Here is a 14,887-nt window from a genome sequence, read left to right as displayed (position 1 = left end):
TATACCCTTACCCAGGCCCTTATCTGGTCGTTAGTTTGGTGCAACCCACAGGTACGACGTTTGAATCGGTCGTTGCGGCGAAGTAAAACTCTGTTGAGGTAGGTTCGGCACATGATTTGAGCGGCGTTTGGAACTGGCCTCAGAATGCTTAAGGAAAATGCTATATTTCATAGGTACTGGAATTTATCCACGAAAATCATAGCGAATAAAATTCGTACTGTTTCTAATTGTAGCCAATCAGAAATGCCGCTCAAAAAACTGAATGAGATGTACGATTGCTTTGAACGACTTTTGAAAACGAAGGGGACAGGAAAATGGAAGTTATTCATCGGTTGAGCTGAATGAATACTGAATACATCAACAATTTATCATCTCTGTCCGCACTAAAGATGGCAATGAATACGAGCCGACTTTCCTTCGAAGTTTAGAGGCTAGCTTGGAACGACAACTGAAAAAAAAGGGCTATTCCGCAAGCATAACAAAGGACCTGGTATTTGAGAAAACCAGAGAGGTTTTTTAGTCCAAACAAAAACAACTAAAGAAGCAAGGAAAGGGAAATAAACCCAAAGGGCCGGTAGCTTTGACAAGCGACGTACTAAAAACACTGGCTTTACTTTGGACTGCTTTGGAATATCTGAAACACAGTAAGTGTTGTAAATTATCAGTTGGGTGATTATTGCTTTCATCGCCCCACTCCATTTGTGCAAAATAAATTTGTCTATCAAACACTACCACGAAAACAATCTTAGTACCTATGAAATAAACACATTACAGCATGGAAAATGCTTTGTACGATTTTTACTCACTTGTTGTTTCGTATCAGAAAACTCACTCGTTCGCTGCGCTCACTCGTTCGTTTTCTGATTCTACTCAACTAGTGAATAAAAATCGTACTTAACAATATTCACTGAACCTAAGGTGAATTGTTTGAACATAATTATTTGGGTGAGAAGCGAATTTCCGATCGAGATTTTTTGGTAGTGCGGAAGTGACTTTCTTTATCGGGTGATAATCGTCGAAAGCCGTTTGCAACGACAAGCTAGTTTTCTTGGAAAAAATGCCTTCTTTTCACTTCTCGGAGTCGAAGAACGTGGACAAACATTTTTCTTATTTTGTTTAATTCCATGCCTTCGAATTCTCTTTTAAATGTAGATTATCGAGATGAGAAACCATTAATATTTTTCATTGGAAATTATCAGATTTAATTTATCAGCAAAATATTGATATTATGGGTCGATCCGCACTGAGGACGAACCCTCTTTTGAATTGGGCCAATTCAAATCATCATCATATCATATATCTTTATTCACCCTCGGATTTTTAGAGTAGCTTGGTGTAGCTAATTTCTCCGAGCATTTACCTTCCCAACCATGATACATCACAGAAGACAGACCACAACACCGGGAACTACTTGCCCTACTCTTTGCGACAAGTGTGCCGGTTCTTTTACGTCCCACAGGATTATGAACATTGAACGGTTGTGAGACGGGACGTACGGCTTATCGTCCTTACCCGAGAAGACTAGAGAGTCTAACCATTTGCAGATGAAATTACAAAGGCAGCACTTCCTTCCTCAGTTATTTAAAGACCCTGAGTGTTGGTCCGGCCGGAGTTGAACTCACGACCTCCCGCGTGACAGCCCGGTGCTCAACCAACTGAGCCACCGGTGCGCGATGAATTTGTCCGGATCGACAAAACTATTTGCCCTGGCGCATTCGCACTGCTTGTTTACAGCCTGTCAACACTGGAAAAAATTAAACAGAAAAAACAGAAGTTGTCAAGTGTAAATTTGTCCTAGTCAAAATATTCTGTCCTTGAAGGACAAACCATCCGCGCTGATAAAAGTGATGTGTTGACAGATTTTTTGGCTAGACAAACAGTTTTGTCCTCAGTGCAGCTAGACCCCCCGGAATTTCATTTCAGTTTCACAGCGTGAGTCCTCGATAGCATTAACATTCATCTCCTCAGCTTTAATAAAAAGTGATTCGGTTCATGGGAAACTAGTGCCTTGGCGTCAAGTTAAAAGGCAACTGAGAGATCACAGTCAGTAGGCAATGATACCTCCGTAAATCCGCGGGTCGGATGCTTTATCCAAATGAGCTACTAGAATTCATGGGGAGTTAATAGTTTGTTTTATCTAGGTCTGCAAGCGGGCTCTTCCGTTGAAAATGGCGTACGGGACTTGGTTACTAGTTTTTTTCCTTCCGAAACTAGTACCCAAGCCCCCATATTTCGACCTCGTGCCATTGAAACACTGAGAGCCTGCTTGCAGGATACTAAATTAATAGACCAACTGAAGCAACTAGTTCCAATCCTTCCCATGAGTGATTTATACCTTGATCATCAACAATTGCATTTGATTGGACTCACGTTTAAGGGGCGCTTTAAACTTACAGGGGATAACGATCATACATTTTTTGCTCCACTCCTGCTGATACAGATCATATCTGTTAAACGGGATTTTTAGCTGCTGATAACCGTGCATAATAGGAATGAATCATGATGAAATACAAGGTGGCCGAGAGCACCGATTTAACATGAGCCTCTGATGCAAGAAATTGGAAGGAAAGCAATTTTATCGGCAGGATTTTCTGAACTAGTTAGCCGGACAAAAAAGCCTCATTTTTATATTATTTGTGCTAAGAAATCCATATTGAATGCAAATGTTAAAATAAACTTAAATACCCTCTTCAGAAAGACAGAATGCCTCCTTTTCAAGGCCAGTAAGTGACCTTTGGCTTACGTTTAAACGTTTAATGGAACTACTTAAAGAACTGTATACTTTTAAACTTTTCTTGGATTAAGAGATATAGTTGGTGACCTCTAGATCTGTATCCAACCGAGACACCATGACTAAATGAAATTATACAATGAACTAGGAAATCAATCATCGCTGACAGAAAGGTAAGTGGAGAGAAGTAAGTGTCTATGAGGAAGAGATTCTCAATTACCCTGGATGATTAAGGACTTGGGCTTGCAAGCGTCATTAGGCCGTAAGTGTGAATAGCGGAATTCTCAATGGCACTTTCACCTTCCGATGTGTTAATTACTTCACTTTGATCTAGATGTAATGTTCCACAAGATCTGTTTTTAAGAGCAGAGGAAACCCAAAAGAACTGATCAATGAACAACGCACCCATGCTTACGTCTTTTTTTCATATAAATTGCCCGAGGAACAATTCAGTTGCACCTTGAAATGGAGCTGAAAATACATCCAATCCCCAGTAGTCAATAGACCTTTTTTGGAACGCCAATGAAGAAACGTCCTTGGGTTGTTTCAGCGAAAAAAACTTTTAAGCCTATGACGTTAGTGAAACGGAAATGATTCAGTAGCTTTTCGTCAGTCGGCAAGGTTGTTTTGTATTTTTCAACTTGTCCTCATCCATCGCTTATTTTGCTCTATTGTTACGCGACATCTGGTGTCGCTTTTATTTTCTCACAATCTCCCCCATTTGAAATTACATTATGGTTAGCCGCAGTCTCTTAATCGGAAAAAATATGTTCAAAGAAAATTCTCCCTGAATAGAGAGATTAACTTTCTTAATTGCTTTAATTCATCGTCGGCTGCTTGCCAGGAAATAGAAAACAAACTCTTAAAATGGAAATAGCCCAAATTGATCTATAAAAACATGCGAGCTCTGAATTGTATCTACTCGTCACGGACAGGCAAGAAGAGCTGTCTTGACTGTAATGGTACTGCCGAACACCCGCATGATCATGAACAACTCGGATTACCACGCAAATTTGTCGATTAACGACCAACCAGAGAGTGAAACAACGCATCAGAATTCGACCAGGCCTCTCATCTATTCAATAATTTTTACTCTAATTGCCTTTCTGGCATTTGCTGGAAATGGTATGTTTTGCGCTGTGATCATTGGTCATCGTCAACGTCTTTTAAAATCACCTTACCAACTTCTTATATTCACTTTGGCTGTTACGGATATGTTAACAGGTAAGTTATGAAAATAAAAGCGCGGCACGCTAAACCAGCTACACTTCAAGAAATTATTTGGAAAATACATAGATTCTGTATCTGTTCAAGTATTAGCCAAAACGCGAAGCCGGGATCGACCTTGGGGTTAAAATTAAAAAAAATAATAATCTACTTTGTACAAGAATGTGCATGGCATTTACAACAACGTGAAAAAATGAAGGGCAAAAGAAAGCAAAAATCAGTGGGACCAACTAGCCATTTGCAGCAAGTTGTTAAGGGACCTCGTTTTCGCAGACATGATGATTCAGCCGCTTTTATCATATCATATTTCGAGAAATGAAAAGAGAAGTTCAGAATATGCTACCAGTGCCTTTATCCGTTGAACAGGTGTTGTTATCGGTGCAGTGAAAGAAATTTAATATAAGGATTTGTACGGGAAAAGGACGCTTTGCCTTCCGGCAATACTTCAATGTCTTTTACCATAGAAGTATTTTTTTTGAGTTTTCAAATGCCTGTAATTTTAAAGTCCGAAAATTTTCATCCTTTCTTATTTGATCTTCCATCAATAACTGTAAAAATCTCACCTCCTTTTTCGGCTCTTTCCTATGGAAAATTTCAATGGAGGGTAAAAGCTTCTCGCTTCTGAACAAAAGGTATGAAAATTCTCGAGTCTTCAAGTGGCTATAAATCTTGAACTTAAGGGGCCGACCATTTAACTTTTGTGGGAGAGGGCAGATTTCTGGTCAGCAAGAATTTTTTTTCTAGAAACCTGTTTCCTCAAAAAGAGTAGATCCAAGTTTTTGTAAAAATGTCTTTACATTTACATTGTGGCTATTGCAGTAATAGTCCTGATATCGAGCTGCAAAGCCTTAAAATTTAATAAGCTATACAAAAGTATTTTTGTATGGCTATGTTTTCGGACTCATGTCATATGAAGTCATTAAAATATTGTGACTCATATTAATTACATAGTGATGCACATCAAGCAAATGTGTAAATGTTTTGATTGTTAGTTAAAAACAGCCAAAAATAGCAAAAAGCAGTTCAGAAATGCTCATAGTATAGTAAATGCTGCTAGAATCATCAATGAATTACAATTTAAAAGTGCTCTGAAATCTCCAAAACAAGTGTGAAAGTATTAGTAGTGGATCATGGTTTTTATATATGTGAAAATAGCTCTAAGAATAATTATAATAATCAAATATAAGCTATTTATTATAACATTGAAAATTGATTGTATTTATTAAAATAGAAGATAATTTATACTGCTTGTCATATCAAGCAATGTCCCTATAAACGTTAAGTGTCGTTTTTCCTTAACCCTTAAAGACTACCTTATGGAAAATGTGTACTTTATACTATATTTGGAGACTGGAATAAATTTTCAACGCTCAAAAAGCAAATTTCTTCAAAATTTCCCTCGAGACTTTGTCAAAGCATATATGAAAACTAGGTTAGCCATTTTCATTTCTGACCGAAAAGAAACTGGAAAGAAAAAACAGGAAGACCCGACTTTCCTAACCACAGGCTGGCCGAAAACGACACTTGATTTCTTGATCTGTCGCTTGTAATACATTGCTTATATGAAGCAATAATTCTGCAGCATCACCAAATCCAGGGTTTAAAAGGGAGCAAGGGAAAAATGGTTTTAGGTTAGCTGGAATTTTGTAAAGTTATCTGGATGATAAAATAACTTTTGTCTTCTTTCTTACAGTAGTGCAAGAATTTTTTTTTTTAATTCCATTTGTGGTGCATGAATACTTGAATGCTTTGGCAGAAAGGCGATATTTCTCCCGAAACTCACGTGGATTTGATCTGGTCTTTATATACCGGATCAGAAATAATTAATGGCCATGAAACAAAAGAACAAAGCGAACATAATGCCTGATTAGCAAGGCCAAATCGAAATATCAATGGTCCAGTTGTTCTCCGTCATTTTAGTCCGGTAGCAACCGTCTTTCTTCAAAATTTCTAGGCTGCCGAATAAGTCGGTGTCGCAATAGTTCTTCGTGTTCGTCTTCGCTTGACCAGAACATATTAAAATTCCGAAAGACCGTCCCTTCCTACAAGTCGAAATTTGAGCTTACAGGTAACTTATGACTTGTACTTGCACTTAACAAGTTGGACGTTTGTAAAGATACAAGTCGGACCCTGTAAAACTTTTGTTCAATTGAGCACGTACCAATTTTTACAGGTGTAGCGATACGGCACCTGTAATTGCAAGTTGGAGTCTTGTAAAAACGACATGTAACGATTTTTATCGAACTCATATTTGTGTGCACATGTAAAAGGAACTTTATTTATTAAGTGTCTAGTCGTCCTAGCCCTGGAGCACTAATTGGGGACACTGTAAACTGAAATTAACAATTAACGCAAATCAAGTTAAATGTTGGTTTTTGAGGAGAGGAGAAACCGGAGTACCCGGGTAAAACCTCTCAGTGCAGAGTATAGAACCACAAACTCAACCCACATATGACGCCGAGTCTAGAATCAAACGCGGGCCACATATTAGTGGGGGCCGAGTGCTCTCACCACTGTGCCATCCCTGACCCCAAAGGTGTCACTACTGCGCCATCTCTGACCCCTGTAAGAACAAGGGTTCAACTTACACGTGTAACCACACGTGTAACTTTTTTATTGAATAGGCCCCTGTTTTCGTCGAAGGAGGGACGATAGAGAGGCTCCGATTTAATATTGAGAGTGAGTCATCACATATCGGATACGTTTGCAAGTATCTTTTCTGGTTTATGGTGAGACGTTTAACGAGCCGAAAAGAAACTCAATGACCCGAAACAGATTGTAGAAGAAAATCCTCTTTTTGTTTATTTTACTTTTTCAGGTGTATTTATGGTTGCTACACCGGGTTACGTCATCGATTTAAACTCCTACCCAGTTCCTCAAGGCATTGCTGGTGAAATGTTCTGCCGCATCATCAACACTCACTTTTTTGTGTTCACGTTTGGAAAAGTGTCCGTACTAACAATAGTGGCCTTAGCGCTTGAGCGATGGTACTCGGTTATCAAACCTATAAGCTACAAAATGAATTTTTCAAGGAAGCGAATTTACCGTTACATTGCAGTAATTTGGCTCCTTAGTGCTCTCACCAATGTTGAAAAACTCATCTATGGTCGACTCGACAAAATGACCTCAAGATGCCTATGGAGCGAAACGCCTTTCCCAAAGGAAATCTTTATTCCTGCACACACAGTAGCCACTTTCTACATACCTACAGTGATAATATGGCTTTCTTTCTTTCATGTCGCTAGAGTCCTTAGGAACTCCCTTGCAGGTCAGAATGAGAGATTTCGTAGCACTCGAAAAAAGCTCACGAGAATGTGTGCTCTGGTGTCATTTCTTTTGACATTTTGTTGGCTTCCAAATCAAATCTTCTACACTCTGTTTGCTTTCGGTATAACAACAGTTAGAACACCACTAAGTTATTTCACCATGGTTTTCGCCATGTTCAACTCCTGCATAAATCCATGGCTGTGTTGCTTTACAAACGGAGATTACAAAAAGGCGATGACACGATACTTGCTGTGCTTTAGTCACTTAAAGAGACAACGTGAAGAGAACACCATTGCCATTAGTGAGCGGTTGAAAGACACTGGTTCCATTATTACTTTAGTAGGCTTTCGCTACTTAAACTCTGGCTTTACAAGCGAAAATGAGGGTGAAATGCAAACAGGGTCAACCATTCATTCGCAATAAAGAAACCAGGGTACTGGTGATTGTGGTCAACGTCGATGGCAGATTTAAAAAAAGGAACTTTATTTAAGAGTCTAATCTTCTAGCACTGGAGCACTAAATGAAAACTTCCTCTAGGAAAATCTGGGCAAGTTTCAAGCAGTAGTTTGTAAAATGATGATTATACTAATGGGTTATCGTTATATTATCATTTCATTTTATTCCAACGGAAAAAGACTAGATTTATCAGTTATAATAACCTAAATAGAGATTTTTTTTCAATTTTACGAATTGTCGCTTGTGCAATACGTATGGCCTTGTTTTACTGACCTACTTTTTGTGTTTGTTAGATTAGTTGTCGTAAAATACCTTATTTATTGTAATTACCATTTGGTGTTTTCAGCACTATCAAATGTAGTTTCGTGTGCAAACTGATAGTCTTCACTCATTTCTATGTATAAGCAAGTTCTTTTTGTAAATGTCGTTAAAATGTGATCTTACACTTGATTACAGTTTGAAGATTCAAAACAGGGCCGCTGAGCGGATTTTCAAGTGGGGTGGGGGTGGGGGGTGGGGGAGGGGGTGCTAATGCGAACGCGTAAGCGTGAGCAAACTAGGGGGGTCGTGGGGCATGCTTCTCTGGGAAAATCTCAAATTTATGTCTTCTGAAAGGGCTATAAATGAATCTAAAACTGTCAATAGTAAAATATAAATTTTGAATTATTTACATCGGCACTTAAAACAAGTTACAACCTGACCCCCACGTTAGACCAAAATTTAAATGAATAGACAACACACGCAACGGTTGGGTGTCACCCAGTCATTTTTAAGTCGGATTTTCTGAAGGCTCCAAAGTTGCCTTTCCCATTGTCGTTAAGAGCTACAAACACATTGTCAACAGCTACAAGACAAAGTTTGTCTGTTCTCTGTTTGTGGGTGTTCAGTATTGTCAGATTACTAAACCTTGTTTGTGTCGTCGTCGAGTGTAGCCACGTTTTCAGTCTTCGGGCAGTAAAAAGGATTTCTCGCCTGTTGCACTGGTTGCTGGATTTACAAGAAAAAGTGTACATACGGTTATGATTTCCCTAATCATCCTTTCTTTAGCCTTAGAAAACTTCTTGATCTTGACTAAAATGTCATCTAAACAGGTAAATTCCCTGTCCTTCATTAAGGCATTAAAGATTTCAGATCTGGGTAACTAAAAAAAAACCATCCGAAAAAGTAGCCCCTCACCCTTACACCCCATGGGCGGTCCCGGCAAAAGAGTGTGTTTTTCTAACGCGTTTATCAGAGGAAAGATGTGTTCAGATGTTGAATGTCGAATGTCGAATGTTGAATGTCGAATTCACGTCAAATGTCTTTAGCGGATCCTCTTTCAGTGTACCCATTTTTTTGAGAGACTGTAAGTAGCCTAACTTTTCTTAGACCTCCGAATATCATCGGAACGCTTGGTAGAAGAAATACATTGAATTTTCTAGGAGAAAATGTACGGACTCCAGCCACCGAATTCTGTCAGTATTAATATCTGAGAGATAATGACAATCACTGGGGTATTATTTCACATTATTTGATTGGTTTTAGTTCGTAATCAGAAGCCATGTTATCTAAACTGGCCAAAACATTTTCTTTCTTTTAGAAGAGTAGACTAAATCTCGCATGAGCATTTTGGAAAATCAATCAACTTCCAAGAGAAAAAAAAAAAGACAAAAGTCTTCGTTATGGAAAGCTCTTAGGTGGGACCATGAAAGTTTGTTTTCAAAAATTCAAACTTTGAACTTTCATGCGAGCCTGTTCATATTGAGGTACTCTGTTATGATATTATTATTTTTCTTTTGGAAAAAGGGGATGTTACATTATACCCCCCGCGTTTTAAGCCCCAGCATGCTTTGGTGTGTATAAGAGAGCTTTCCATTGACAAGGTAAGGCTTGAGGAAACAGTTGGAGAAAAACTGCTTGGTGTTATAATTGATCCTTATCTTTCTTGGGACCTACACATTGACTTTCTTATAAAGAAAGTTGAATTCTAGGATATGCCTCCTTAAGAGGACAAAAGTCTATTTAACTATTGGATGTAAAAAAAATGTTATTTAATGCTCTCATTAAGCCAATTCTTGAGTACTGTTATATTGTTTGGAGTAACTGTTCTGTTGAAAACCCTCAAAGGTTGTTACAAGTTAGTACATAAACGATGTCTGAGATCGATATTGGATGCCACTATCAATGACAGCTCTGTTGAACTTTTTGATAAATTAGGTTGGCTACCTATAGATGACATTGTACGCGTTAGAAAACTCTTTATGCCACACAAGGTTAGCCAAGGTTATTGTCCTGAATATTTCAGTTCATATTTTAAATATGTCAGGTCTACGCATGGATAGATCTGCTGTCTCTAATGACGTTTCAACACCATCTTGTAAACGAAATTCTGGGCTTAGAACTTTCCACTCAAGTGCATGTCGTCTATGGAATAATCTAGGTAACTCATACAGAAACATAATTTCCCACTCAAATTTTAGGATAACGCCACAGAGTAATTTAATTACGGAAAACTCCTCACTAGACTGGAGCATTTTAAGATTAGTTGGACCTTTTAAGCATAATTTTATCAATTTTTAACTATAAGTAGGTGTTTTTTTTTTGTAAAGGGGGAGGGGGGTGGGGGGGAGGCATTATGTAAACTACCGGGTAACCGGTAATAATGTATTTCACCCTCGATAAATAAAGTTTTTGTGAATAAAGTGTTTGTGTATAATAAACATGGCATCCATCTTGGGTGGTTAGACTTCGTGTGCTGGAAAGCCCATACTGTTGTAATCTTCTTAACAGAAAACTGTAGCTGTCACGGTGTATTGAATGTAGGAAACATCAACAAAAAGTCCATCAATTGTTAGCAAGTACGTGTATATCGGTAAGTAAATCGGTGCTGGAGGTAAGGGGATGTGGTTAGCGTACGTTTTTAATGAGCTAGTCTGTAAAAACGCCCTTGGTTGTTATTAAGTCTAAGCACTGATTTTAAATGGTTAGCATTAAAGTTGGGGTTAGGCATACGGTGCATGATAACCAATTTTATCTCAGAACAGCAGAAAAAAAAAACCTTGTTTAATAAGAATTTCCTTCATGTGACTTCATTTTATTTTTATTTTTCTGGGTTTTGGAAGGAAAAAGACATCCAAAAATTGACTTTTAATAGCGTAGATTATTGAATGATGTACAGTTACTTGTACAAATGTAGTTCATCAGAAAACCCCTTTGTGGCTATAAGTATTTGAAAAATCAAATTCAAAGTTTTTTTTTCTGGTAGGTCACAAAGTTTGTAACCGTTATTAAACAGTCATTACTTGTATGTAGTTGAACAATGAGAAGTCATTTCCTTGTTTTTGCACCTCTTGTACATGTGTCACTGGTCAAGTGCTAATTTGCACGCGGCAGTGAAACTTATTGTTTTAGTTGTGTCTAATGACACATTCGTGTCTTCAGTAATTTGTAGTCCGTTTGGTCCAATCCAAGTGTCAATAATTCCAAATTTGGTTACAACTTTCATAAATCCATGTTCTTTTTCAATTACTTTACCAAGAAGAGTGTTCGGATGTAATGGACTTTTGTCCACTTTATCCATTTTTATTTTGACAAAGTTGTTGACTTGGAATGAAATAGCATTGGGTTTGCTTGTTGTCATTTTATTGTTGTATTTCCTTTGTGTGTTTCTTGCTTTTTCCTGTTGAGATGTCCTTATCTCCTTTGTTGACTTGATAAGTGAATGACAAGTACGTTTAGGTGCAGGTTCTGCATCCACATCTTCACATTCTTCTTCTTCTTCTTCTTCTTCTTCTTCTTCTTCTTCTTCTTCTTCCATCGTAGAATGTTGATCATTTTTCTTATCTGGGGTAGTTTTGGTTTCTTTCCATGGTGGTATGCCAAATACCAATTCATAGGGTGTTTGTTTTGTCGCTTCATGTTCCACAATGTTCTTTTTGTAAGCAGCTTCCCCTAGTACCTGACACCAATGATTTGGACTTTGTTTCTTTTCTTTTAAGATATTTCTGATGTTTTGCTTTACTGTTTGATTGTTCCTTTCTACCAAACCTTGAGTTGATGGTTTTCTGGGAGCTCCATGAAGTTGAGCGATGCCGTTGTTCTTGCAGAATTGGGACCTCAGAGAATTCTTAAATTCCCGTCCATTGTCAGTGTGTATTGGACGTATCATCAATCCACAAGGTGTCCAGCCATGTCCAAAGAAAGTGAAAGCCATCACAACACTTCTGCGCCAACCGATAAGCAAGAGTTACAAAGCTTGCTGGGAACTGTGAACTTTATGTCTACATTCATCCCCAATTTGACAAAGAAGACCCATCTCATGCGTAGCTTGGTGAAACGTGACCGCCACTTTGTATGGACCAGTTATATGCAAAAGGAACTGAACACCATCAAGAACGTCATTACCAGTGCAATGGGCTTATTCACTATGACCCAAACAAGGCAGCCATTATCGAGACTGATGCCTCTTTGAAGGGAATTGGTGCAGTCCTGATCCAAGACGGCAAACCCGTGCGTTTCTCGGAAAGGCAATCACACCTGCTGAAACTAGTTACACCAACATAGAACGGGAACTGTTGGTTATCCTATTTGCTTGCGAGAAGCTACATAGATACACATTTACGCGAAAAATCACCGTGCACACAGATCACAAGCCCCTTTCAGAAACCAGTTAGCCTGGCACCACCCAGATTGCAAAGAATGCTGTTGCGTCTCTCCAAATATGACACCCAAGTGAAGTATGTTGGGTCCAAGAGTGTGTTACTTGCTGACACTTTATCTCGGCTCGTTAAACCGGGAACAGCCAAAGAGATCCCTGGTTTAGACATCAAAATTGCACGAGTCCTGAAGGTGGGGCCAACACATCTTAAATTCCTACAAGAGGAGACGAAGGCAGACCCCACTTTAGCCTCACTGACTGACCTTGTCATTACTGGATGGCCAGATAGCATGCAAGATCTTGCAGATAATCTGCATCCCTATTGGCGCTTCCGAGATGAGTTGACCATCCCGAACGGACTTGTCATGAAAGGTAGCAGAGTTCCTGCAAGCTTGAGACCTGGAACACTCACCCGCCTACATGATGCACATCAAGGTCTCACTTCAACGCTCCTACGTGCAAGACGCACTGTGTATAAGTTACAAGATGACATCAGCGATGTGGTCCAAAAGTGCGATGAATGCCAACGTCATGGCAACAAGAAGCCTAGAACTCCAGAATGACAGATCTCAGCAACTCGTCCATTGGAGTTACTGGGCGTGGATGTGTCGCAATTCCAGTGCCAACGAGCCTTGGTAACAGTCGGCTACTATTCTGGTTTTCTCACTTATGACACCCTTTCCAGCGAGACAACTGAAGCTGTTACTAAAGCACTAAACAACATCTTCAGGAAGTTTGGGCTGCCTGAAAGAATCATTTCTGACAATGGCCCATGCTTCAAATCTGAAAAGTTTCGACGCTTTTGCGACCATGTAACATCCAGTCCATACCATCATCAGAGTAATGATCGAGCGGAAAGGGCAATCGCTACAGTCGAACAGATTCTAAAGAAGAGCGCAGATGACACTGACATAACAAAAGCTCTGATAACATACCTTGATACTCCAATAAGTGACACATTACCGTCACCTGCTGAACTGTCCTACACTAGACCAATCAACACCCGTCTCAGCATGTCCATGAAGCCAACTCCACTGACGGATCAGCAAAAGGCCGACCTCAATGACAAGCGTTCAGCACATCTGAAACCGTTGAAGCATGACAAGAACATTTATCTTCCTAATCAGCCTATCTGGTTCACCGATGACAATTCAGATAAGTGGAAACAAGGGTACATTGATTCAAATGATACCTCGCCAGACTCATACTGGATAATCAACGAAAAGAGCGACAGGCAGCTCGGGCGAAATAAGCGTGATATCAAACCGCGCCACACGATCCTTCCACAACAGCGACCCCAGCCGCAGGTCCCTGTAAGATTTACAACAATCATGATCCAACACCAGTTGATCCTCCAGCAATTTCAGCAAGAGCTTCAAAAGACACACCTTGCACCATGGAGCAAACATCGCCTGCCAGCAGCCATGAAAAAGAATTGCACAAAAAATCAAGTGATAAAACAGCCAGGGCTAAACCAGCGGATTCAGCAATGCAACTAACAAGATCACCGTCTGGACGGGTAATCAAGCCACCAATAAACCCAGACTTTGTATACAACTCAGAACACTGAGATGAACTTTAAGTAATTGAAACTTCATATGTTTGCTAAGGCGACGATGATCTCATTGTGTTGAAGTTTAAAGATTTATTTGTTGAGTTACTTTGCATGCTAGTACTTCGGTTCTAAAACCGTCTTAAAAGGTGACATGTTGTATTATTAGCTGTCTAAGTGTGTTTTGTAGTTTTGGACGTTTCGTGACTTGTTGTATACATGTTGGACTCACCTATGGACATTCTATGTCTTATTACACTATGTATTTAGTTAGAACCTTGCGCATTGTTCATGGACAAAACTACAACAAAACTCTGCATTATTTTTCTTCCCTTCTAAGCTCCGGACATAGCAAGGTCAAAGGTTATAGCTTTACCATAGGTATCGCATCCATAGTATAAGCCTGCTTTTATACTTTTACTCTAAGCATCCAGCAAGTTCCGTTGCTATTTATAGTGTATTAATCATTAACAGGTCTACTATTTGTGGAAACTCCTGAGTAACATCAAAGAAATTTCTGGAATTTTACAGATTGTAAGACCATTCTAGAAAACGATTTCATGATAAAAACTAACGATAAAAAGTTATGACTTTTCGACCTTCCGGAGGTCATTTTCAAGTGCGAGTTAAAATGTACAAGTAAATTAGCATAAATATGTTTGTCACAATTAAAAATAGTTTTAAAATACCATGATCACTAAAAAGGCAGTAAAGTATGTAACATAAGTGATAAAAGATTTGTAATATATAGATTTAGCCAGGCCTAACAGCGGAGCTCCCGGCTTGTTTATTCTTACTGGCTGTAGGATTAGTGAAAAAAATAGGTTTTGGAATTGTCCGCCTTTTGGTTTTCCCGGATATTGCTTAATTATGTCATATTCTTCGCTGTCTAACTACTACTAGTGAATCGGTTTTTCTAGCGAAATTTACTGTCGAATTCACCAGTTGGGCCATTTTCTTGAATCGCAAGAGTTTTAAAAGAAAACAAGCAAATCCTCAGCAAGCGAACGGAAAAGGA

General features: G+C 39.0%; 1 protein-coding gene across 1 annotated transcript; it reads left to right on the top strand.

Moving 5' to 3' along the window:
* Nucleotides 1-3,690: 3,690 nt before the first annotated feature.
* LOC137972683 (allatostatin-A receptor-like) lies at nt 3,691-7,648 on the top strand. Its single transcript, XM_068819412.1, has 2 exons — nt 3,691-3,955; nt 6,777-7,648. Exons 1-2 carry the CDS (start codon nt 3,691-3,693, stop codon nt 7,646-7,648), a joined length of 1,137 nt encoding a protein of 378 aa, XP_068675513.1.
* Nucleotides 7,649-14,887: the final 7,239 nt, after the last annotated feature.

Source organism: Montipora foliosa, chromosome 10, assembly GCF_036669935.1.
Source record: "Montipora foliosa isolate CH-2021 chromosome 10, ASM3666993v2, whole genome shotgun sequence".
Lineage (NCBI taxonomy): Eukaryota > Metazoa > Cnidaria > Anthozoa > Scleractinia > Acroporidae > Montipora > Montipora foliosa.
This window is presented reverse-complemented; position numbering and strand designations above follow the sequence as displayed.

Coding starts and splice junctions, on each gene's coding strand:
- LOC137972683 (XM_068819412.1), top strand. CDS start 3,691: ATGGTACTGCCGAACACCCGCATGATCATGAACAACTCGGATTACCAC. Junction 3,956..6,776: donor TGTTACGGATATGTTAACAG/GTAAGTTATGAA, acceptor TTACTTTTTCAG/GTGTATTTATGGTTGCTACA.